This window comes from Neodiprion virginianus, chromosome 2 (assembly GCF_021901495.1).
Source record: "Neodiprion virginianus isolate iyNeoVirg1 chromosome 2, iyNeoVirg1.1, whole genome shotgun sequence".
In the NCBI taxonomy this organism is placed as follows: domain Eukaryota; kingdom Metazoa; phylum Arthropoda; class Insecta; order Hymenoptera; family Diprionidae; genus Neodiprion; species Neodiprion virginianus.
The window spans coordinates 8,140,583-8,164,904 of record NC_060878.1 but is presented as its reverse complement, the minus strand read 5'-3'; the positions used below and the strand labels follow the sequence as shown (position 1 = coordinate 8,164,904).

The 24,322-nt window shown below is 35.4% G+C and overlaps 5 protein-coding genes across 10 annotated transcripts; 2 read left to right on the top strand and 3 right to left on the bottom strand.

The window, feature by feature from the left end:
* Nucleotides 1-398: 398 nt before the first annotated feature.
* LOC124297321 (eukaryotic peptide chain release factor GTP-binding subunit ERF3A) lies at nucleotides 399-8,011 on the bottom strand. 2 transcript variants are annotated; one of them, XM_046748237.1, is made up of 7 exons: nucleotides 7,583-8,011; nucleotides 6,604-6,794; nucleotides 6,387-6,507; nucleotides 5,141-5,603; nucleotides 4,701-5,007; nucleotides 4,180-4,612; nucleotides 399-3,990 (listed from the first exon to the last, which is right to left on the bottom strand). In XM_046748237.1, the coding sequence occupies exons 1-7, from the start codon at nucleotides 7,785-7,787 to the stop codon at nucleotides 3,947-3,949; spliced, it is 1,764 nt and encodes a 587-aa protein (XP_046604193.1). In that variant the 5' UTR covers nucleotides 7,788-8,011; the 3' UTR covers nucleotides 399-3,946. The 2 variants fall into 2 exon arrangements, with proteins under 2 accessions (XP_046604193.1, XP_046604194.1); XM_046748238.1 differs by having other exon boundaries at nucleotides 7,724-8,011.
* Nucleotides 8,012-8,221: 210 nt separating this feature from the next.
* Nucleotides 8,222-11,509, top strand: LOC124297330 (tyrosine--tRNA ligase, mitochondrial). 2 transcript variants are annotated; one of them, XM_046748249.1, is made up of 4 exons: nucleotides 8,222-8,948; nucleotides 9,080-9,975; nucleotides 10,086-10,450; nucleotides 11,379-11,509. In XM_046748249.1, the coding sequence occupies exons 1-3, from the start codon at nucleotides 8,800-8,802 to the stop codon at nucleotides 10,436-10,438; spliced, it is 1,398 nt and encodes a 465-aa protein (XP_046604205.1). In that variant the 5' UTR covers nucleotides 8,222-8,799; the 3' UTR covers nucleotides 10,439-10,450; nucleotides 11,379-11,509. The 2 variants fall into 2 exon arrangements, with proteins under 2 accessions (XP_046604205.1, XP_046604204.1); XM_046748248.1 differs by lacking the exon at nucleotides 11,379-11,509 and having other exon boundaries at nucleotides 10,086-10,521.
* On the bottom strand, nucleotides 10,493-15,236 carry LOC124297351 (coiled-coil domain-containing protein 40). Its single transcript, XM_046748275.1, has 9 exons — nucleotides 15,162-15,236; nucleotides 14,828-14,930; nucleotides 13,907-14,226; nucleotides 13,191-13,813; nucleotides 12,812-13,055; nucleotides 11,776-12,708; nucleotides 11,355-11,645; nucleotides 11,124-11,282; nucleotides 10,493-10,959 (listed from the first exon to the last, which is right to left on the bottom strand). Exons 2-9 carry the CDS (start codon nucleotides 14,865-14,867, stop codon nucleotides 10,732-10,734), a joined length of 2,838 nt encoding a protein of 945 aa, XP_046604231.1. The 5' UTR covers nucleotides 14,868-14,930; nucleotides 15,162-15,236; the 3' UTR covers nucleotides 10,493-10,731.
* LOC124297339 (DCN1-like protein 3) lies at nucleotides 14,866-20,849 on the top strand. Of its 2 annotated transcripts, none has more exons than XM_046748258.1 (4): nucleotides 14,866-15,282; nucleotides 16,003-16,166; nucleotides 16,485-16,801; nucleotides 16,913-20,849. In XM_046748258.1, the coding sequence occupies exons 2-4, from the start codon at nucleotides 16,085-16,087 to the stop codon at nucleotides 17,513-17,515; spliced, it is 1,002 nt and encodes a 333-aa protein (XP_046604214.1). In that variant the 5' UTR covers nucleotides 14,866-15,282; nucleotides 16,003-16,084; the 3' UTR covers nucleotides 17,516-20,849. The 2 variants fall into 2 exon arrangements, with proteins under 2 accessions (XP_046604214.1, XP_046604215.1); XM_046748259.1 differs by having other exon boundaries at nucleotides 14,866-15,290.
* On the bottom strand, nucleotides 20,842-24,226 carry LOC124297333 (AP-2 complex subunit mu). Of its 3 annotated transcripts, none has more exons than XM_046748251.1 (5): nucleotides 24,087-24,226; nucleotides 22,881-23,258; nucleotides 22,522-22,772; nucleotides 22,133-22,389; nucleotides 20,842-22,015 (listed from the first exon to the last, which is right to left on the bottom strand). In XM_046748251.1, the coding sequence occupies exons 2-5, from the start codon at nucleotides 23,218-23,220 to the stop codon at nucleotides 21,535-21,537; spliced, it is 1,329 nt and encodes a 442-aa protein (XP_046604207.1). In that variant the 5' UTR covers nucleotides 23,221-23,258; nucleotides 24,087-24,226; the 3' UTR covers nucleotides 20,842-21,534. The 3 variants fall into 3 exon arrangements, with proteins under 3 accessions (XP_046604207.1, XP_046604208.1, XP_046604209.1); XM_046748252.1 differs by having other exon boundaries at nucleotides 24,083-24,193; XM_046748253.1 differs by lacking the exon at nucleotides 24,087-24,226 and adding an exon at nucleotides 23,361-23,474.
* Nucleotides 24,227-24,322: the final 96 nt, after the last annotated feature.

The window sequence follows — 24,322 nt, the reverse complement described above, 5'->3', positions numbered from 1 at the left end:
GAATCACCTAATTTTTATACAACCGAAAGCCGGATAAAATATAAATAAATATATAAGCCATTAGCAAATTCATTTTCATTTCAAACACAATCTCAAAGAGTCAAGAAATGATTATCATTACATTGTACCAAGTTATTGATTCGAACAACTTCTTACATACCTAATATTTTATATCGTCGACTTAAACTCATCTTTTTCTTCCGTAACATCAGATCGTTGATCAGAATTAGGAGCGCTAATATTAAATGAGTCAGAACGACACGCAGTGAAAACTAGTTGAAACTAGTGCGGGGTCTATAAATATGATTACACTTCACATATCACATGATGTATGAACATAAAAGATAAAATCAACATAACAGGGGCTTGATATTAAATTTCTAGAATTAAAGAGGCTGTCTCCATGTACAATATTTATTGGGAATATGAAAATGTCTTCAAAATTTTCGTATTTATGTTGTTTCAATGAGGAAACACTGCGCATTTGATAAACAATTTATGCACATTTTTATAATAATATAAGTCATTTCATTCACCTCACTACAAGGTTTAAGTCTGATTAGATTTTTTTTATTCGTAAAAAAAGGCAGACAGTGCTAATACAAGATTATTAAACGTACAAGGTTGTCACCGTCAAAATAGTAATTTTAATTTAAAAACATCTGGTCGCTATGGGAATTATCAAATCGCATACAGTGCTTGATATTACTTCAAAACCATCCTCGTCCATTTTGGCGTCGGTTTCTAAAGCATTTTCATTTCTACAGTTTCAAAATTTACTATCACCGATACAAGTTCATTTTAAAATGATGAAACAACCTTTCCCGCGTCTAGTAATCTTGTTTCATGTGTCTCATTAATTTCCGTGTTCTTTTATTCTTGAAATTTTATACCTATACCTTAAAATTTAACTTTTTAAAATATTTTTTAAGACTCATTTCATTTACTTTGAATTCAATCATTTCTTGACATGGTGTTTGATAACAATCGAAATCGATTGTTTTCAAGAATTGATTCGACAACTTATATGTTACAGTTAAATTGCAATGTAAATACTCATGAGCAAATGATAATTTCTTCAAAATTCATATCCAAGATGATAATTAGGAAGCTAATAGCCGGTTTAGTTCGTATTAAAGGCTATAGTTGATTTTTCACATCTCATGCATAATAGCGAAATTATGTTTAGTCCTTTATCAATCGTTTCTCCATAAAGATATGAATGTGGCGTTCAACTTTACAGTGCAACTAAATTAAACGGACCGCTTGATTATTTATTGGACGATTGGCACGAAACAGACTTGACGCTGTCCGCACGTGTTTATGTACATGTTTAATATAACTATGTAACCATATACAACCATGTACAAGATTTCAAATCTTCCATCACGGTGTTTTATTAGGCAATACTTTATAAACTTCGCTCTGTGACTGCAATGACTTCCTTTCACAAAAATTTGAACGAAATTTATTCTTTTACATGCATTTTAACTGTTAAAAGAATAATTATCGTGCACAATTAAGAGTAGCATCCTCGTAAATCGATTAAATATATTATTATGTACCATTCTATCATTCATTAAATAACACGTAATTGAAAAGAAAATTTTTCCTTTTCTCCCACATGATTTTGAACAGTTTTCCAAATTTTATTATATAAGTTATAAGTAATAAGTAGGATGAGCGCTGAATACCAGTGAGAAAAATGAAGCAGTTTTATCATTGCAGGCTTTCAGACCTTACTATTAAAAAAATAATTCTATTTCTATCTTTGAAAGCAATGACACCGTTTTGCATATTTCAAAAATAATTTATTTGTACTTATGCTATCTACGTTTTTCTCATAGTTTTCAATAGTTTGAGTAGAAACTACTTCTTTATGTCTCAAGAAAAAATTATCCTACTTCGATATACATCAAATAGGATTGTACGAATCACACATTTTTACATTTTATATTTCCCCCTATACCAAAGGACAACAATTTGTACATTGTATTGAATGAAATTGAGAACAGCATGAAAATGGTTCGCTGGAGGAGAACCCTCGATTTCTTTTAAACAATATTCGTAATTACGGTTATGAGAACTTTCTAAAGCACGTCATATTGTCTGGTAAATTTCCAACTATTGATGAAGAATTCATATTGCTAATTAAGCGCTAAACACTGAATACTTTTTGATATTAAAATTTCACAGAACTTCATTGTGTTAATTTTTTTCATCAAGTTTTCAGCACTCTTCCGTTTTTCATAATTTTAGGCCCTCGCAAAGATAGCTTTAAAATGGTTAAAAGCCAAGCCTTTTCAGTAAAAACCAAACCGGCTGACTTGATTGAATAAGTAAATATTGATGGCGCAGCAATATATAAAAATATCAATGTATCCCACACTACAGCATGAGCTAAGGCTCTTAATATCTATTATTCTTCTGTAGTTTGCTCACCTCCTTATACTTCGTTTGTGTTTATATTATTGGTAGTTTTTATATTAATAATTAATATTAGTTCAATCCATAATAATATTTAATAATAACAATACGGACATTGCCGGTTCTTATATTTTACAATTATTCTTCTCTTCACCGTGTGATTGTTTCACTGAAGCTACAAAAATCACGTTTCCATGAATTCGCCTAGCTATGTATGTGCCGATGGTGACAAGCTCTTTAATAAAATTCGCAAATAGATTATAAAAAAAAAAAAAGTACGAAATATGAAGTAAAATGGAAAACGAAAATGTCAACGATTATTATATTCAATACACTATAAAGTTCTGTACTTATGAGCGTTACAGACTTCGTGTTTTTTTCTTTCTTTTTTTTTTTTCTTGGAAGACGAGATGACAACCAGTATTTTAGTGTATTGTATCAGAGCAAGAGTAGAGTAACTAACTTCTTTCTATCGATATACCTTACACATGAATAGGAATATTCGATGCTTTTTTAGATTTACAAACTGATTTTTCATCCCTGTCTGGTATTGTCACAACTTCAGCCGTGATCTGATAATTGTCATAAATACTTCTGCAATCAATTTTTAGGGCACAATGTGGCTGGTTTGATATTTTTTTTATAAAGAAATCAAAAGATATTCATATCAATTGTCTTCTTATAGACTACATTCCTCAAAAAATCTATGTAAATTAATTTACTCTCCCTGTGTTCTATCACAGAAAGTTTTCACGTATTATTTTTTCTTTTTCTTTGTTCTCTTTCTAATGAACATAAAGATGCTCCAAAGTACAGAACATACAGTGAAAATTATTACAAATAAACAGTTTCGTAGTAAATTAGTATTTTAATGAGAATAAAATAAGAAACAGTACAATATTGATTTAATAATTATAAATTGTTGTGGAACACTATCTATTTGCTTTACTCAATATGTTTCATCTATTACCCATAAATTCAATGATAATAATAATAATAATAATCATAATTAGCGTTAATGCTATCCATTATCATTTTTCACATAGCTCCGTAGAACAAAAATATCGCCCTCAGTTTATATTGAAAAAGCCTTTTTGTATACCCTCCTCCCCTACCCCCTTGCCATTAAAATATTTCAACGACAACGAAATCCTGAAAAGATTTTTTTTTTCGTCTCCTTTAGGGCAGGGGGTGGTGCTGTTTTTTCAAAAACATTTCTTTGTATTATCTATTTTATTCTTTTCTTTTTGTAATCAAAGTCGTTTTATTTTAGTTTGTCATATATATCATTCTTTATATATATAATATATATAATTCGCATATATCTCTCTCTGTTCACCCAATCCCAAATTACACTTACCGTGAGTGCGTATTGTTTCATCATCTAATGTTTAATGCATACAGATAGATCATAGGTTCTCAAAGTTTGTGTTTACATTGTTTGTGTGTGATTTCAATGTGTTCGATGGTAGGTATAATAATGTCCTTAGTCACAATAAAATTCAACGTAAAACAGAACTTACTCAACCACCTTCAGCACCTTACCAATAGCAATAGTTTTGTCTGAAAATGAATGAATAAGCAATCGTCAATAATGTTCCTGATATATACTTGCTTTTTGCGATTTAGTTGAAAATTGAGCGAGTTTTGTAAAACAAATTTAAAGTTCGATAATTAGAGTAACACACTGTTTTGTACTTTTGATCATGATATTTACGAGCTATGGATGAGGCAAAAGGATAATATACTCACTTTCGTCCCTAAGAGTGAACCGACCCATTTGGGGAAACAGTTTAAACTGTTCAAGGCAAATAACTCCGGCACACTCAATTCTCATGATGGCCACTTGATCTTGTTTGACGAACCTCGGTCGCGTTTTACTTTTCTCACCAGATTTTTTGTCCACCAAACATATGAGTGCTTTCACACTGACTTCTTCCGCTGCGCAGTGAATGTGCATTACAGCACTGTAACCGGCACAAATGATGCTTTTGTGCTCCAGGATGACAACTTGGGCGTCAAAAATTTTTCCCGTTTTGATCGGATTATTACTGTCGCATAGAACAAAGCCGGGACTCACGTCTTCTTCCTCAATACCCTTTAGCTTAATCTTTACATTTTCACCAGGACCAACTGATGTTACTTCTTCATCATCCGACCACAATTGGTCTACCGTTACTGCCGTCTATCAATTCAACGAGAAGTATCGAATGTAAATGAAAATTGATCTAAGAACACATCGAGCAAAATAATTAATGATTCAATATACTCACTCGATTAGGCATGACCAGAAGAGAATGTCCCTTCTTTGCTTCTCCAGCCTCCACTTTACCCATTACGACCGTACCCATATCCTTGTATTTATCAACAATTGGCATAATAAATGGTCCGTTACTCTTACGATTAAGGGATGGTAGTTGGTCAATGAATGGTATGAACGCTTCACCCTTGTACCAAGTACAGAGCTCCGCAGGGATTGGATCTTTCAAGCCGATTCCTAGTTGGCCCGATACCGGCATAAAGGTCAAGTCTTTCGCTGGGTTGAATCCCAGTTTACGAAGGTAGGGTAAGATTTTATCTCTGAAAATTAATTATTGCAACCTTGAATAAAACTGTTACAACTTAACTATGCAAAGAATGAAACATTCTAATAATATGAAATTTATCTTTTTGTGCCAGACATTCATATCAGCTTTGAGAAATGAATGTTTACCTGCATTCGTTGTATCTTCCCTCGTCCCATTCCACCGTAGGGTCATCCATTTTATTAACTAATACTACCAGATGTTTGACGCCAGCAGTTTTGGCCAGCATGGCATGTTCTCTCGTTTGTCCCCCTCTGTCAAATCCAGTTTCAAATTCACCTTTTCTCGCAGAAATTACAAGGACAGCTAAATCAGCCTGAGCAGCACCACCGATCATGTTTGGTACAAAACTTTTGTGTCCTGGCGCATCCAAAATTGTAAAGTGCTTTCTTTCAGTCTCAAAATACGCCCGGCCAACCTCGACAGTTTTTCCTTTCTCTCTCTCTTCCTGGTTGGTATCCAGCGCCCAACTCAGGTACCACGTTTCTCTGCTCCTTTCCTTAGCTTCTCTTTCATACTTTTCCAATGTTCTTTTGTCGACCATACCTGTTAATGCCATGATTTGTCCGCCGATGGTTGACTTCCCGGCATCTGTACAATTATTCAAGAATTTGCATCTGAGCTAATTTGTTGAATAGTTTATCCCAATCTGAAGATGATTTTTAGAATTATTTAATGCCGCGAATAAGCTCAACACGATACTCGAACGTTTCTTGTTCATAACGCCACAACTTGTACTCGGAATTTTGATAAACCTATTGTGAAATAGGAGCAAAGTAAATAAGGATAAAGATAGGTACGATGATAGGTGGTAAGAAGAACATACAAATGACTGATTGCACTTCTTTCAACCATTGTTTACTATGTCTGACTGATTAACGAAGGAAAGATTATGTTCAGCCATCTTTCTTACGCTCAAATCTACACGTGATGTTTTTCAACGTTGCCATAAAATATTCCAAGCCAGTTTTCTACTATATGTGTGATTTTATATAACACACGGTATCACCAAAAAACGACGGAATTTAAAACCATAAATGCAACAGCATCACTTTATGTTTTAGTGACACGAATCGGTAAATGAAAAATTGGAATGACCAATGAAATGAGTTTTAAAATTCCACGACTATCCCAATTTTTTTTTCTTTTATTTCTCAGAACCAAAAGTTGGTTTTGTTCTTTTACTATCTTCCTACAATAAACATTGTGCACGAACAGTGATTAATACCAAATAATCTGCACACTTGAATTCATAGTATCTTAAAATTGTTCGCACATAAAATCATACTTCCTTCCAGTATTTATAAATATTTACATTTCATGTTCGCCTAGCTACAAGTTAGCAGTTTATGAACTTAGAAATTACCAACTCACCGACATGCCCAATGAAGACAACATTGACGTGTTCTTTTTTGCTTTTTGTATCTTCCGTTATTTTGACTGGCTTCTTTTTCAGTATTTTTACCACCGTCTCTTCATCCTCGTCAATTTCAGCCTGTGAAGCGACAGTTGTATTATCACAACATACAAAATATACGTTAAACGACATCGCATGTGTAGAGAAAAAACTTCAGATCGCCGTTGTCGTTACCTCTTCATTCTCAGGTGTTAATAACGGGTCGGCATCAACGGCTGCTTCCTCCCAAGAATCAGCCGGCTGATGTTCAGGACTGGCGTTCTTGGCGTTTGTTGCGTTAGGTGGAGGTGGTGCCCCTCCCCCAGCAGGCGGTTCCTCGACTAAAGTACCAGCCGGATCAGGTGGAACGGCGACAGAGCTTCCTCCTGAAGTCGACAAGGTAGTTTTTCACAGGTGTTCGATATAATATCGTTGCCCAGATGACGAAGAAGGTAGGAAATAAAAAATAAAGCATCGAAACTTTCTAATCGCCCAACAGCTGTGCAGTCAAGTCAACATATGTGATAAATAAGATAACAGTTTGGTGATGAGATCGTGCCTGTTTGGTATGAGTAAATTAGGAATGGGTAATCGGGACATAGATGGGAAGAAACCTCAAGATCTACAGAAGAACAGAACAAGAAAAGAGAAACGTGAACAAAGGGGAAGAAAAAGTTTGGGTGAAATTATTCCGATCAAGTGTAAGCGAAAAGTAGGTTGGAATGTCAAGGTAAGTGGAATCCACGTTGTCTGATACCGTGGTCAATGCGGGGATGCAGTAAAATGCGCGGCACGCATGGCATTTACTTTATTCCTAGTTTACATGCTGAATAATTGCGAATAAGAAAAAGATAAAAATACGATAATGGATTAATTAGTGATAATATACGGGGTTTGTTTTGTCGTCGTTCAAATCCGTAACGACGAGTATTAAAGGCATTATTATGCGGAGTGCGGAGAAACAATCACAATGTTATAATTAACCGCCACCAGGTAAGCGGTAATGTAACGGATCCAGCCAGCGGTGCGGATGGGAAAATGAAAATTGTTATCGGTCAGATAATGGACATGTGTTAAGTAGAGAGGGATACGTCGTCATTAGTGGATATGTACTGTTATTTTTGGAGGAGTTCTGGGGAACGGAGAAGATAGGTAAGGTAAGGTATCCACGTACCGTGGCTGGTGTCAGGAACGGTGGCGTTGGGGCTGTCGCCTGCCGAGCTCGTTTCCGAGGATGGTATGCAGAAGGAAGGCACGAATTCAGCGGCGTTTACATTCAACGTTGAGAATTTACTCTCCAACGATTTATCCTGACCGTTCGCATTATCCCCGCTGTCCGCCTGCTGCTCCCACGAGTCTGGTGCTACGCTGTTCGCCATATTTATCACTTTACTGACACTTACGAGACTTATTTCGATTCTACTTTCACTAAAAACACTCCGACTCTTTAAGATTATCGATTATTTAACGCGATCGCGATCGGACGGGCTTTAAAAATAATTTTCTTTTTTATTGTAATCTACACGCACGAGTCACGATCCGCGTGCAGCCCCCGTGGTCTGTTCGGTGATTCGGTCTGTTCACGTCTACGGCTCAAACGGAACTGCGGTGTCAAAATATTACCATATTCGGAAATACGATTCGCCACTGGAGACTTGTCGCCGTCTCTTGATCGTTAATTTCTCTTTCTCCGTACCTTCCGTTATTTAAATACCGTATTGCGTTAAAATTTATCGATATCAAATTTTAATATTACCGGCTAATCTGTTCTATGTTGTCTATGGTTCACCGCACCTGTCACACAACTACTCGAAATATAGTAATTATCAGAATCGTATTATTCAATTTAGTTCGTTCTCGTTATTCCCACGTATTTACGAGACGAATAAATTTAACACTCATTGTACGCAACGTGTTCGTACCGATAATATTGTTTTACAATATTACATCCAAAAATGTCATCCCTACCATCGCTCGACGCGCGCTTAGTAAACGTTTTTTAAGCTGATCCGCAAGTTAAATACCGTATTTTTGATACTACACGGTTGTACATAATATTTAAATGCTAGCTATCTGAATACCTCGTTTCGTTTATAACTAAGGATTCATACGAACGAACTACATTCTTGAGTTTCCGTATATATAATAGTCAAAACCTTTTACTAGCATACGGCGAAATGTTGGTCTATGTTAAAGTTCCCCGGAATTGTAGCAATAATAATGTGCGTCACATGTGAGGAATTCGTGACAATACCGGTTTCGTTATTGTTAGCAATTTCCTACGTTCGGAAGTTTTGAAAATATACGTATACATCTTAATTGAGTTTCGAAGAATAATTAAGAATTCTTTAAGAAATTAGACTAAAGAATTAAAATAGAATAAACCTTAAAATGAGTATAAGGAGGCATTTATGGAGGTTATGCACAGCCTGTAGGCACGATTTAAAGAACATTAGAACGTACAAAACGTACAAAAGTAGAAACGTTTTAAGACTTTACGATAGAGGAATGTTTCAGGATATTTTTCCAGACACTTCGGCGTGAGTACAGACTACCGTTTAATTTATGATTTTTTAAATAATTTCATTGACTCTAACAAGCGAAAGGCACTCCATTCTTCCTACGATTTTAATATTCCACTAATTTTACTTAATCCATTTTGTTCACACAGAGGAGAAGTCATTGATCTTCTGAATGCGTCGTCGCAGACGGTATACGCTGGGTTTGACCCAACGGCGGACAGTTTGCACGTTGGAAATCTATTGGTATTGATGAATCTTCTACACTGGCAAAGATCTGGCCATCAAGTAATAGCTCTAGTAGGTGGAGCTACGGGACAGATAGGAGATCCGAGTCACAGAAAGTCAGCGCGTACTGAAATGGAACAGGTCCTAATAAATGAGAACATAAAAGGAATATCAAGAAACATTAGAACGATATTTAAAAATCATGAGGAACTTTTTTGGGAGGAAAAAAAGACTGTGAAACCTGTTATGATTGTCAACAATATAGAATGGTACAAGGACATAAATGCGCTTGATTTTCTAAGAAGTGTTGGAAGGTATTTCAGACTCGGTACAATGCTTAGTAAAACATCTGTACAGACGAGACTAAATTCAGAAACAGGAATGAGCTTTGCTGAGTTCTCTTACCAGGTGCTCCAAGGCTACGACTGGTTCCATCTATTAGAAAAGTACAATTGTAGATTTCAAATTGGCGGTAGCGATCAAATGGGTAACATCGATGCTGGGTTTGATTTGATCGGCAGAGCAACTGACAAAAGGGTATTTGGTCTGACGCTACCATTAATCACCACAGAAAGTGGCGAAAAGTTTGGCAAATCGGCTGGTAATGCTATATGGTTATCGGAGAATAAGTCATCGAGTTTTCAACTCTACCAATTCTTCATACGCACCAAAGATTCGGACGTTCATCAATTGCTGAAATTCTTCACTTTCATCCCATTGGGACGTATTTCAGAAATTATGGTTGCCCACCAAAAAAATCCCGAACAACGTACAGCACAAAAAATACTAGCTGAACATGTTACTCGATTGGTGCATGGAGGTAATTGATTTTTACTGCTACGTATTATTTTCTAATAACTGCAGATGTTCACATTTCCATTTATTTCCATTGATCAGAACATCACTCATGTGAATTGATAACTTTTACAGAAGCGGGCTTGAAAACAGCACAGCAAACCACATCCGTACTTTATGATAAGTCGATCGAAAGTTTGTCCAGTCTCAGTGCCGATGAGATGGTCAGCGCATTTCAAGGGGCAACTTTAATTGAAATATTGCCTGAGCCAGGCTTGACCGTGCTGCAACTTAGTTTGAAAGCAAATTGTTTCCCGGATGAAACTAATGCAATAAGAATTATTACCGCTGGTGGTTTTTACATCAATCATCAAAGGATTCAAAATATCGAAGAAATAATCACCCCTGGTGTTCATATCATGCCAAATAATTTAACAATGATTAGGGTAGGAAAGAAAACGTATTACATTGTGAAATGGATCTCATAACAATTGGATGATGTAAGTATGTCGAATAATTTGTAACCAAGTGTACAAAATGTGTATAATAAATTAACTAGTTTTTATTTTAATGGAAAAATCTATAGTTATTGTTCATGATCCTCCTTGGCATCCTATTACTTGAGGAATATTGTTTTGCAGATAACTGTACATTCTTAAATTATTGAACAAACCTGATAATAATTTTGCCAATTTAAGCCACGAACATTTCATAATTAGAAGTGTTTTATCATATGTGTCAGATTTACAAGTAGGCATCTATATATTGTATACAAAAGTTTTTACGGTGTTTGAAGTGTCAGTAGTATTTTTCGTGTCACATCTTTCAACAGTGGAAAATCACTTTGCGTTTGTTCCAATATTTCTTTCAAATCTGCATTCATCACACGCTGTTTCAACAATTCCGCATCTAAAAGTGATTCAGATTTGTGCAGCATCTTGTGCCGTCCGCTGTGGACGTCTTGGTACATTTTCACTTTGTGCTGTTTCCGTATTAGAATCTCCAAATTCTATAAAATTAATATCAAGTAAATTAAGAGTATTCCTGGCTGTGTGTACTTGAGTTGCAATATGCATAAAACATAAACTACGTCTTGCTTGGATCTTATCTGCAAAATTATTAAGCAATAGTCAAACATCATTCTAGACTATTCGCAGCATGCAGCTTACATACATGCTGTTTTATAATTTCAGCTTCAGTTATCTTCTTTTCAATGTCTGGAATAGAATCTTCGATTAACCTGAGCCTTTCTTGTTCCTTATTCAACTGCTCTAACATTGTCCTCTGCACTTCTTCCAATTCAGATATTTGATTGTCTATCTGCTTCGTTTCCTAGAATTATCAATTGTTAATGAGGTAATTTTCATGGATATTGATAATCATGAACACTATTCAATATCTCACTTTTGCTATTTGTTTGATTTTCAGTCTTTGATCGGTCAGACGTTTTTGAAAAATGGTTCTCTGATTGTGTTGTCCTTTAGGATTTCTTTTCTCTTTCGCCATTGCTCCGTCAACAATTGCATCTCTTCGAGAAACGCAGTGTTCCATATCTTGAATCAACTTTTCCTGAGCCTTTCTAAGATGCGAAAGTCTAATTTGCATTCTTTGGATTTCACTTTTCATTATTCCCACATCACCGAAGCAGCCTCGTTCGTCTTTAATATTCTTGTTGGTCTCTTGCGCTAATTGTACCTTAATTAAGATTCGTAATATATTTATGAAATATTCTTATATTATAATTTTTCATTTAAACTCTGTATTTAGTACCAAAGATTCTGGATCATAATAAAATCATTAGCAGAATGATAGTCGAGTACTTTACCTTCTTTTCCCAAGATAGACTCTCCCGCTGTAAAGTGATCAACCGTTCTTTGGCACTCAATTTTTCATCTTCCAATTGCTCTATATCATTCTTTAATCTAATGATATTCATTTCTAACTCTTCCAGTGATACCAAGCACTCATTCTTCGTTACGTAATTCGTGTCTTCCAAGAAGTCCTTGTAATCCTTTTGCATTGCCAGTCGTGCATTAAGGTCCACTAATTTCTGTTGATAGTTATTTATAACTCTGCCCATATTAAGCTCTTCTTTTCGTTGCAGTTCAAGCTCAGTCTCGAGTTTCAAATTCTTTTGCTCCATTATTGTTATCTGTTTAGCCAACAAGCTCATCTCTTGCGTCTGAACATTCCTCTGCTGAGTAAGGTTTACCATATACCCTTCCTGCCTTAGCCAGTGTAACTGTAGTTTTTGATTCATCTGCTCTGTCTCCTCTATATTCTTTTCTAACGTTAGTATCTTCAAATCAAGTGGACTGATTTCTTCTCCCCCTGTATTTTCTAGAGCTTCTTCAATTCGTTTGTTCACAATTTCAATATCTCTTTGTTTTCTTATAATAATGGAGTCATATTTTTTTATCTCTGATTGTGTCACATCAATTTCTTTTTCTTTCACACTGTTAATATTAACAAGTTCTTCCAACTCTGATTTATTGTTTTCCAATAGACCTCGTAACTTCTCAATATCCAGCAATGTTTTTCCATAATTATTTTCAGCCTGTACTACAGCCAATTCCTGCTCCCGAGTCGCACACTTTAAATTTCGTAAAAGTTTATTCAGGTATCGAGCAACTTTGTCGTGTGCCACTTTTTCTTCCAGTTTGGCCAAAATCTGCTCCTCTATTTGAACTTTTTGGCTAGCTAATTTTTCAATATCCTTTTGCAACAGTTTTTCCATGTTGCGATAATGTCGGTAATCCTGAAATAAATTCAATTATTTACATGAATCTGTGTAAGTATTTTCAGTTAATCAGAGTGCACAACTTAATATGCACGTCATTTTTATGTTGAATAATGCCTACACTTTGAATTTCGTTGAATTCTGCGTTATTCTGCTCGACCAGTTTAGCTATTTTTGTAAACTGTGATTCAAGATGAGCAATCTTCTCCTTTTCAATGGCGTTTGTTTTTGAATTGATCTGAATCTCTTCTTCTAATCTCGATTGAACAGATGTTAGCCTTTCATTATTCTCCATTTCTTTGTTAGCTTCTTTCTTCAATTTATCTATTCCAGTTTGTAATGTTCGAAACGATTCTCGGATTTGTCTGTAATATTCATAAATAGTGAAATATGTAATAAGTAATGATAATAAGATAGCTCAAAGATGTGAAAATAAGATTACAAGTAGTTTTTGCTTATTCATTGGGTTAATAAAAAAATTGGCTTGCCAAGGAACTCACTGTCTCTCATCAGAAATTTCGCTGTAAATCTGATTTCTTTGAGAGATATTAGCAACAATGTTATTCCATGTGTTGAACAGATTTTTATATTCTCGTTGCAATGCATCAAGATCAGCATTGGCATCGGTGATAGTTTGACTGAGCGTACCTTTCTCTTTTTCTTTTAGTTCAGCTTGCTCATTTAAGATTTTTATTTCTGATTCGATCTTCCACACTTCTGACATTATTTTAAACAGAATATAATCCTCCTGCTGCTTCTTGCGAATCAATTCTTTTTGATCCATTGCATCTTTTTCAGACATTCTTTTCGATACTGTCAGATTACTAGATATTTCATTTTCCCATTCCCTGAACTGGCGTTCTAGGGAAGACAAACTCTCCAGTTCCCGAATGATTTCTTCCTCCTTTGCCTTCTCATCTCGCAATTTCTGGTACGCTTCCTTATGCACATCTTTCACTATACATATTTGTGTTTCCTTTTCTTCGCGCATCTGTATCACCTCTACTAATGTAGCCTGATAGTTCTCGATTGCTGATTGCTGCCGAGATATTTCTTCCTGCGCACTGTACAATTTGAGTCCTTCTTGTTCTCGAACATCTTTCGCTTTTTTTATTGCTGCCTCCTGAAGAATATATAAATAAACATGGAACAACTTGAAAATGGATATATATTTGAAAATACTATCGATATATAAACAGACTTTTGATATACGCACAAGATCGAAGATTTCTTCGTTCAATTTATTATTAATACGAGACAAGTGGGCCTTGAGGGACTCTTGGAATCGCTTCATCAACGGATCATCAGGATCAAGAATTGATGGCGGCTCTGCAGGTGGAGTATATTTCCATAATTTAGAGTTTACTTTTGTAGAAGGTTCATTCAAAGAATCTGAAGGCATCTTCTCATCTTTGTCCAAAAATCTCGGTTTATAACTGGATCTCTGTTCGCTGACCGGCGATGGTAAAGCCCCCAAGTTTGGGTCACACATTGTTAAAAATTTGATTGCGGTAAAATTTCCTGCTGTACCACCTTCTACAATTGAACAATCAGGAATATTTGTGTATAGTTACAAAAGTTTAAGACTGTACTTAGTGTACTGTCAAAGGTAGATATGTCAGAACACCTATGCTTCAGCGACAAATATTCTTAGTCATTTTGTTTGATCAATTGAAATAAAATTGTGAGCGTCTCTATGGGAACACATTCACAGTGATATTGGGCTATCGCGTACGCTGGAATAAAAGTGGAATACTCACAATCTGTGATTAGCAATATGGTGCCAAAAAAAGAATAATCAGTTAATAGTTCTAGGTAAATTATAATAAAATTATACCCAAGCATAGAAAACTGTGCAAGTTCGTAGGTTTCTATTTTGGCTAATATATTGATGTGAAGTGAAAAGTAGGATTAAAACATTATTTCTATTGTTAAATGCGACTCTCTTTAAGTAGTATGCATATTCTGCAACAAAATGGGCCATTCCTTGCTAGTAGGTAATAAATAAATATTGAAATACATTAACATGACTTAAATGATGATTTAAATTTTCCGCGGAATTTTGCGAATGAAAAGTGACTCACGGTTGAGGTTGGTGACGTTCGTGTTGATGTTGTTTTTTTTTCAACTTTAGTACCGTTAGGTTGTCGTCTTGAAAGAACCAGGGTGACTGACATCGACTAGCAGGGATTTTTTGCGATGTATTGCCAAGAAAAAAGAAATTCTGCTTTTATAGCTCGCTGAAAAAATGTTGTAAAATCTAGTATTTCCGTAAAATATCAATCAGTTCGGATATATCGTGTGTAGGGTAGAAGTATCATTTGTGTTTGACGCGCGGCGAAGATGGATTATTCTGTACGTAATAAATCTTAGCGGTTGGGTTATTGAGTTGGGTGGATATCGCGCGGGGTTCGTAACTTCGTACAGTACATTATTGTTAAAAGTTCTCATTAAAGTGAAATAAAAATTACCAATGAAATGGAGCGGACTCGTTGACGCAAATAATAACTACATAAATCTACCACTCGTAAACGCCGAGCAGGTTCGTCGAGTCCATGCGAATCGTCATTGTATTTGCTGAAAAAATAATAGGTACACAGGTAACTTTTAATCCGATTTTTTTCTTTCTTTTCCTCTCTCTCTCTCTCTCTCTCTCTCTCTCTCTCTCTCTCTCTCTCTCTCTCTCTCTCTCTCTCTCTCCCCCTCTCTCTCGATCTCACTCTGCCCCGTTATTTCCGATTTCAGAAAAATAAAAAATTCACCAAGTTGACAATTGTTTTCGTCATTCACCCGTTTGCTCGTTATATATACATGTATATTATATGTATACTGTGATTATATTCTTACATTTCATCACCAGCAAATTGAAGGCTCGAAATCAAGTCTCAATTCTTTCTCAAACAATAAATATGTGTTATACCCATTTTCATTGTTTTGCGTTCATTCTCGAATATACGTTTTTATCAAAACGAGACCCAACACGTTTATCCCCACCTTGAACCTAACGCCTTTACACATATACATACATGTTTTCTACAGTGTATTCATACATAAATACACAAGTATGTATATATTAGATACAAGGCATAATGGAAATAAGTGATGAAATAAAATAAGGCTGTTTTCCTGGTTTCTTTATAACGTAATAACCGTCTTGAGAAATGTGTAATACGTCTTACTCCGATCCTCCATCTCCAGTCATTTTTGAAACAACGTATTTGCGCGATCTGCTATTTCTTCAATGAACAATAATTGCTGTTTAATAAGCACTTATCACTACAAATTGGATTGTTGTGTTATCTGACTAAATAGCTTATGATCAAGACTGCCAAACAAAGACTGAACCACTGATGCAAGGGGTAATATACCTTGACGTTAAGTACGGACAGCATCAATGGGAAACTGTCTCTCGTGTTTCAAGGTGCCATCCCCACCGTCTGCACACATTCAACAAATTTCTTCGGAGCACAAAGACGGTATGCGACTATCATTATTAAAAAAAATTTATATTGCTACGATTAATATAAAGCTATCTAATCATTACTACTAAATATGACCAATCTGCTCATCAATTATTCCCTTTTCACTTTCATGTTACTGTACTTTTGTTTTCATCGTATAGAGTAATATTTAAAAATGTACCTTTATGTGAAAATCTATTATATGTCAACCTTTGGCATAACAAGTATATTTATATCATATCTCTTTAACTTACCAAACATTGGCTGTTTTTGATTCTCCCAAACCTGAATCTGAAGGTAAACAGGAGCCTAAACTTAATCTCTGGTTTACAGAAACTATGGAACTTGGGGATCTTTTTCCACCAACAGGTTGCCTTCAAACAAGCCCTTTGACAGCCATAGAGACTCACACAAACGGCAACAGCAAATCTGGTTTGGGCGCCTTGTCAACATTTAACAAAGTTGGTTCAGATAACTGTGGATCGCTTCCCATGACTCATAATAATCTGCGAACATCCAGAGGAACTTATGCGAGAATTCCACCTCTGGACAGACCTAAAACAAGTTTAGGACTCAATTTAACTGTAGACTGTAAACAGCAGAAAGACTCTTCCGAAAGCAAGTTGAATGCTCTCTTTGATATGTACAAGGTAAACGTCATTAAGCACATCTCAACTTGCTTTTATTACAGCTGCATATAATGATTTGACCTTGGATTTTGCATTATTTAATTGACATTACATTTTTCTTTCAATTTTCAGGATCCACATGAAGATATTATTTTGGCCGACGGCATAGAAAGGCTTTGTGAAGACTTACAACTCTCTCCCGACGAATTCAAAGTACTAGTCTTGGCATGGAAATTAAATGCTGAACAAATGTGTCAATTTGCTCGTCAGGAATTTATCACTGGCCTTAAGGGAATGCACGTTGATAGTATACGTGGTATTCAGGCTCGTTTGCCCGAAATCGTTCAAGAATTGACGGAGGATGGAGAATTATTCAAAGATTTGTATCGATTCACGTTCAGATTTGGCTTGGATGTTGGATCCGGCCAGAGAATTTTACCAGCTGACATGGCACTCGTTTTGTGGAGGCTTGTGTTCACTATTCGCGAACCACCACTGCTCGTTAGGTGGTTGAAGTTTCTCGAATGTCACCAACATGTACGAGGTATTCCAAGAGATACCTGGAATATGTTTCTTAATTTTGCCGAAAGTATTGGCGATGATCTCAGTGCTTACGACGATACTGAAGCTTGGCCAAGTTTGATTGATGATTTTGTGGAGTACGAAAATGATCAGATGAACCAGAACATTACCAAGGATGATATTATAATGAAAGATAATGTTGATAAGGAGTAGATGTAGTGATATTGCGAAATAATAAGAAATTGAGAAGATGCAATTTTATATATATATATATATATATATACATATATATATATATATATATATATATATAAAACTTTCAAGCAGGATATTCCCACGACTTAAGTAAGCTGCCATCAAAAAGGAGAGAAAACAAAACTAGTATCGAATTGGACTTCTGTAAAGTTAATACTAAATTATTGACCAAAATGTTTTTATCACAATCAAGTTTATTTGAGCCTGTGCGGAATTTTCAGGTATATATTAGCGATGGGAAGAAATATTTTCCGTAGTTTAATGATATGTTCAGAAAGATTTCAGGGAAAATCCTGTTCAGAACTGTTCAACAGTCATTTGAAACGATCGTTTTAACACGCGGGACTTAGCACATAATATGTTATATCGAAATTAGTATTACGGTCCCAACTTGTGATACATACATTACTGATAATATTTGTCTTTTAGATATTTAAGTGAAATTTAGGTAACGAAACAAACGAACTAGTAACGCAACGTATTTTATATACAAGGACTCGCAAGACTAGCCAATCGAGTACATATTCATTGATGTATGTATTTAATTCTATAGAAATAACGATCATATATATAGTTAATTATATGCGAATAATGCAGAGGTGACAATTTTTTTAGTGGCTAAGTAATGAAGACAAAGTGTTTCATTCAGTTTATTCTTAAACTTCATTCAAATTTTTTTCAACCCAGTTGAAACTTTTTCCTTAGCCATTCCTGCGTGCTTATTTTCTCAGAATACCATTTTAACTATTTTATCTATACAAATTGTAAATAGAAATTCGCTGTGGCATGGCTGTTGATTTCCTCCTTAAATTGGCTTGTAAGTCATACACAGGGTAACCCAGGCCTATCGCCTTATAGGCTACCAATGTGGTCCTCCTGAACATCCGCGACTGAAACGTTTTTTACTTTTGATCGAAAATTTGCCGTTTCCGATTTTATAGCCGTTTGAAATTGGCCAATCTGGTAGCATCTGAAGATTCAGAACAGCAGATGATCTGCTAGTCGCGTTCTCTTTCAGTTCTAAGCCATCAGATGCTACTGGAATAGCCAATTTCACACGGCTGTAATTTGCAAACGACAAATTTCCTATAAGAAATGAAAAACGAAAAATCACAGATTTTCCCAAAGAATACATTGGTAGTCTGTGGGGCGATAGTACTGAGTCATCCTGTATAATAGCTTGGTAAAATATAAATCAGTTGCCTGAATAATCCGGTCAGTTATGGTGTAGGATTAATTTCAGCGGTTTTCTTTGTCACAACTTGATGAGTATGTAACATTCAAATGCATTTTGACAATCTACTAAAAACAAAATTGCATTAGGCTTTGGAACAGATATCGTAAAACCTTTGCACAAATCCAATTACCAGTTATGTCGATATACTTCATTTTCATCACCTTGTGTGAAGTACTCGTGAATTACAGTTCTGTGGACTGTAGGTTATATTATTTACCAGAACCTCAATTAGAACGATCAATATTCCAGTTATATTGTATACAGTGTTAAAAAGTTCATCATCGTCATTTACCAGAAATCAGTGACAGTTCACTTAACATAATTTCTATATAATTTCTCTTGACAACAAAGAATTACTTTGGCGAAAAAGATATTCATAACCATCAACAAAATGTCATGAACATATACAATACTATATCATGGTTTTTATGGAAAGGAATAGTTTCGACAAATGATAGTTATTTTTCGAAAATGTTTCCTTTGCCCCGGAAGGACTGTATTTTTATAAAACACTTTGAAATCAACTTTTCAAAATTACAAAAATTCTAATCGAAAAATCAATTTGTTGTACTAACATTTGTGGCCTTCTAAATGAGCATATACTGAAAATTGCAATGAATATATATCTCGGCATAGTGAATATTTGGTTTATTTTTAGCGTGGCTCTGTTTATTCAGAATTGGATAACTGAACTGGTCAAAAAATCACAGCAGTAATCTAATGTACTCAGTTTACGGAAAGTGCCAACCAGATAAAAGATTGAAATAAAATTAATTAATGTAGAAAAATTATAATAAGTAACGAGACGTGTGCTTACAATTAATGTATATGTATATCTATTTATAAACTTTTGTATATAAACTGCTACTATCAGTTACTAATTCATCATAATCTCTCATTCAGACAGATTAGTCACTAACTATAACGATTCATATAGATTTCATTTCAAGCGTTCTAACCGAAATCATTTTAAGCCTGCATTCCAATAAAATGTTTCACTGCTATGATAACGACATGTTCGTCGAAACGTTAGCAGGTACGTTAACTTGTACTTTAAATCATTGTATTCACATAAAATCTAGCTACGCATTTAGTCAGTTTCAATAACTGTAACATAACGGATTCAATCTACTTCTAGTGTGACATTTCTTATCGTGAAAATCATTAGAAATTTTGCAAGTGATAATAGTTTACGTAATGTAATATGCATTATCCAAAAATAATCACTGGATTTTGGTTACTTGGTAGTTAAAGTGTTTTACGAGAATATCAGCCTGAAAAGTAGATGGCTTATTTGCCATTTAAATTCGTATAGGATCTCAGAGGTACAAACCTTTCAAATGAGTTGCACACAAGTCATTTTTTTTCAATTCAAAAGCCAATCTCTATCACTGTGAATCATTAAATAAGTATGCAAGTGTACTTTATTATGTGTTATTATCAATAGCTGAATCGAATTCTTTTATTCATATTTTGATTGACTAAGTTTGATTGTCAAACGTAAAACTGAAGAAGTCATATATCATTTACATTAAATGATATTATTATTTCTAACTCACATTTGATAGAGGTGTTCGTGATAAAAGAAATAGTACGCACAGTATAATTATTCGTTAGATCACTGTAAAAGGGTTTAATTTCCATTTTGAAGCACATACTTATTTTGTTTCGTGCACTTTAAAGAGTTCTGTATTGAGTAGATTTTGTTGCAGCTGAAAATTAGAAAATCATAGACCGAATTTCTGAGGGAATTTTAGTAGCTGTATTTATTACGAATGGAATGCTTGCTAAATTATCTTATTTGGAAATGTATATGTACTATAAAAACACGAAAATACTGTGAAAACAAGAAATGTTGAACACGTGAGGTTTGGTGATAAAATGAGATAGTTGCAACTGTGTAAAAAGACTAGAAGAATTTCGTCCAATTTATGTCAACTATCGATTAGTCACCAGTGACAGAGATCGTCTTTCAATATACGGTCAAACTACTTTTTACAATCTATCAACGCTTCGTGTACTCAATTTTTTAATAAAACCAGTAATGTTCAAGTATTGAATGTTATGCTTTATTTTTCTTATAATTTCGGGTATAACTGAAAATCAACTTAAACACTGCACTAACGTTTAATCATGCGGTTTGTGATACATATATACATACATGTATATACCTATAATATATCGATATAATATAGAGAGACAGAAGCTACATTTGACGTACGCCTTCAAGTGACCATGGACCAGCCGGGCACATCTCTAGAGAAATCGTTCACATTTTAAATACATTTTCACGATATATTGGAGCATTATTTTAATCGTTGATGGTAAATTATGCCTCGCATAAAAATGCTCCCTGATTGAAATAAGCAGTTATAGAAAAAGTATTGTATTTTGATCAGAACGGTGGCATTGACATTTTTAAGGGCTGTTTAGGCGGAATGTTTTGTCCTTTTCTTTTGTGCGAATTCTTAGAGAATACCCCGAAAGACTGCGACATTGCTATAATTAATTACGCCTTATAATGTAATCGGATTAAAATCATTAATTTTTTGGATCTTTCCATACTTACAAGGGACGTTTCAACTTTGAACTTACGAGAATAAATACCAGCAACTTTTTAGTTTGTTTATATACCGCAAGTCCCAAGTGTAAAACGCAGCTATAGCCTTATTACATTTATGTTCATTACACTTCAAAGATGAGATTACTTTTTTGTATTTTATCATTGACAAGTTGGTGATTAGCATCGTGTTTCATATAGGCCACTTCGTCCAATGTATCTGACCCATTTAATAACATCATGATCAGAATAATTCAGTTTAGATTCAAATACTTTCAAGTAACGAACTTTGAATCCAGAAGGGGCAAATGGAACCTCAAAGTTCATGGAAATTGGTGGTCGTGTCCACTTCTTCTTCGTATCAGTTTCTAACAGATCAATTTCAGCAGACAACTGCGTCTCTTTCATGCCAGCCATTCGCTTTATCTTCCATACAATTGCATTTTCCGATGCCTTATATTTTGCCTTTCCCTTTAAACATATCAGTTGTACACCAGCTGTATTCAATGGCGTTGGAACACGGACCTCAATCTTTTGGCCAAGTAAAGAGGATTTGAAACTTGACTTGAGGACAGCCTTTACTTCCATCTTCGTGCGGCCGACTTCACGTACCAACGGTATAACGCGGAATGGCAGTGATATATCTTTTGTGGTCCGATATCTGGTACAACAATATTTTACATAATTATTTTTCAAGTTTTCAAATCACTCGATGTTTATGTATTTACTCATTGTTTGGATGCTACCAAAAGAACCGTTACTGGAACCCATCAATTACCTCATTAATTCGAATTCACCATCCGGTGGGATGAAACTGATGGAATGTTCTGTCTCAAACTTGGAAAGTTTGACACATTGATGGAACTGGCAATCATCGATAACCACCACAGGCTTGCCAGATCTAGCTCCAGGGTCATCACCCGTGCTACCTAAACTACCACCTCCTCCTTTCACTCCTTTTGCATCCATCACTATTTTATCATTAATCCCGAACTTACACTCTGGCATTCCTGACAAGTAGGACTTCATCACTACCTGTTTGGGAAAGAAAACTTTTAAAATTAATAACATATTTGAATAGTTCCATCAATGCCAATAATGTCAAATATCAAAACGGTTTTTAAATCCTTAGGCATCTGAAAAAAGATGGTAAGAATGTTTGCTAACCTTGCCAGCCACATGAGCGCTGAGAACCTGGCCCTGGGGACTCATCAATAAATTGACGTATTCAAGAACATCAAGGAAAAGTTCGTTGCGCCTATATTTTATTCCTTCTCGTCGCCATCCGATTTGACCTGTAACTTGGGAAGTAATCTGAGCCTGTTCTTCTTTTGTGGCAGACTTGACGCCTTGCTGAGTGATGAAGGTTTTCAGTACCCCGGTGTCACAGTTTTGTGGGTAACCAAAATCCAGAATTTCTAAAGAATCGATAGAAAAATAGTCATAATCAATGATTATGACCAAATACCATTTTGTGCATGATTTTAAGATGAAACTCATACGATGGAATAGGCAATTTTTTTTACCATCAAGCAGTTCGTAGATCAGGACAAAGTTGTTCTTAATGTTTTCCTCAGATATTTTGCCAAAATACGACTGCATGACTTCGATGATTTTCAATAAAAACTCAAAGACCATAGCAGCGTTGACATTTTGCTTGGTAACAGCAGCCAGCCAGATATTAGCTCGTTTAATATGGAAGAACGACGTCCTGGCAATATTGGTAACTGGCGATCGTACTTGCTGCCGGGCGTGAATAACATTGACCCTGAATGCATCAACTGCATTTCTGCCAATATCGTCACGATATACTCGAGAGATCAACACCTCTCCCTTATGGTTGTAGACAAACAGTCCCCCGATCATCTTGACGGAGGCTGTGAATTACTTTTTTGGTTACGCACCTGTAAATTCATATATAACCAATCAGGGCAGAGTTACGTAAAAATTTATAATTCAACAATTTATGATGATTGAACACTTAATATTCTAATTAGATAGCCTACTTTGCATTCGTTTGAACAAATAAAATCACAATTTTGGCCCTCTAGTTCTTGACCTTCCAAAGTCATTAAGTAGTAATTGAGATGCATTCTAATAGAGACATGCACTTGGTATTTTCACAGTGCCGAAACTGGTCGATTACCATTTTTCTCACACTCAGGTTAATCAATTGTTTAAAGGCAAGCAGCCTACTTGTGATTTCGATAAATTATCCTATGTATTTGTCACAGAATATTCGTTGACACCGTGGTCAACATTTAATGCTGTTGCTTGTAGCAGTTCGGTGTTGAGCACTTGTTCAAAGAGCTCGGATAGTTGTAGAGAAGTGAAAACGGAAACCGATCAATGAATTGTTGGAAGTGAGAACCGAAAATTCGCGTACAGCTCGCTCGGATCTGTGATAAATAATATTTTTAATCAGTCATAAAACGACCAAGACTTTATTTAACGTAGAAACTGGTTAAAAATGACGCTTGATGACCCGATAAACGCCCACCGAGCGTCCGACAATCTAATGATGGTTCAAAACGTCATGCAACGCATCCAAGATCCATCTCTACGAGCGAACGTTCTTCGAACCGTTAGTATTATCGATTGACAAGTGGACGATGCTTAATTCAGAACAGATTAATTTTTCGATGAGATGTAGAGTTGTGTTAGCCGAGGAAACAATTGAGAATCAACCATATAACAAAGCGATGAATTATAATGGACACTTTCTTACTTACGCATTCAGACGACTCAAGAAAATCGTAGAAATTACGCTGAAGTTCAGCCGTTCAGCGGGCACACAGAACTGCGAATGCGGCAGCGACACCCACTTTTTCCTACTACGGTTGTCAGTGATCGTCACTGGATGATACCGTGTAGGCATACCGGTTCAATGATCCAACAGGTTGAATCGAATCGATGAGTGTACCGTGTTGTCAACCTGACGTAAATTCAATCGAATAAATAGCACGGC

What these genes read in the sequence shown, in the direction of transcription:
- LOC124297321 (XM_046748237.1), bottom strand. Translation starts at nt 7,787, where the DNA reads ATGGCGAACAGCGTAGCACCAGACTCGTGGGAGCAGCAGGCGGACAGC. An exon ending in TAACACCTGAGAATGAAGAG is followed by an intron (nt 6,508 to 6,603) that starts GTAACGACAACG and finishes GTCGCTTCACAG; the next exon opens with GCTGAAATTGACGAGGATGA. An exon ending in GGAAGATACAACGAATGCAG is followed by an intron (nt 5,008 to 5,140) that starts GTAAACATTCAT and finishes ATTAATTTTCAG; the next exon opens with AGATAAAATCTTACCCTACC.
- LOC124297330 (XM_046748249.1), top strand. Translation starts at nt 8,800, where the DNA reads ATGAGTATAAGGAGGCATTTATGGAGGTTATGCACAGCCTGTAGGCAC. An exon ending in ATTTTTCCAGACACTTCGGC is followed by an intron (nt 8,949 to 9,079) that starts GTGAGTACAGAC and finishes TTGTTCACACAG; the next exon opens with AGGAGAAGTCATTGATCTTC. An exon ending in TACTCGATTGGTGCATGGAG is followed by an intron (nt 9,976 to 10,085) that starts GTAATTGATTTT and finishes TAACTTTTACAG; the next exon opens with AAGCGGGCTTGAAAACAGCA.
- LOC124297351 (XM_046748275.1), bottom strand. Translation starts at nt 14,867, where the DNA reads ATGTCAGTCACCCTGGTTCTTTCAAGACGACAACCTAACG. An exon ending in AATTCAACGAAATTCAAAGT is followed by an intron (nt 12,709 to 12,811) that starts GTAGGCATTATT and finishes AATTTATTTCAG; the next exon opens with GATTACCGACATTATCGCAA. An exon ending in GTCTATCTTGGGAAAAGAAG is followed by an intron (nt 11,646 to 11,775) that starts GTAAAGTACTCG and finishes ATCTTAATTAAG; the next exon opens with GTACAATTAGCGCAAGAGAC.
- LOC124297339 (XM_046748258.1), top strand. Translation starts at nt 16,085, where the DNA reads ATGGGAAACTGTCTCTCGTGTTTCAAGGTGCCATCCCCACCGTCTGCA. An exon ending in TTCTTCGGAGCACAAAGACG is followed by an intron (nt 16,167 to 16,484) that starts GTATGCGACTAT and finishes TCTGGTTTACAG; the next exon opens with AAACTATGGAACTTGGGGAT. An exon ending in CTCTCTTTGATATGTACAAG is followed by an intron (nt 16,802 to 16,912) that starts GTAAACGTCATT and finishes TTCAATTTTCAG; the next exon opens with GATCCACATGAAGATATTAT.
- LOC124297333 (XM_046748251.1), bottom strand. Translation starts at nt 23,220, where the DNA reads ATGATCGGGGGACTGTTTGTCTACAACCATAAGGGAGAGGTGTTGATC. An exon ending in GCGCTCATGTGGCTGGCAAG is followed by an intron (nt 22,390 to 22,521) that starts GTTAGCAAACAT and finishes TTTCCCAAACAG; the next exon opens with GTAGTGATGAAGTCCTACTT. An exon ending in GGTGAATTCGAATTAATGAG is followed by an intron (nt 22,016 to 22,132) that starts GTAATTGATGGG and finishes TTGTTGTACCAG; the next exon opens with ATATCGGACCACAAAAGATA.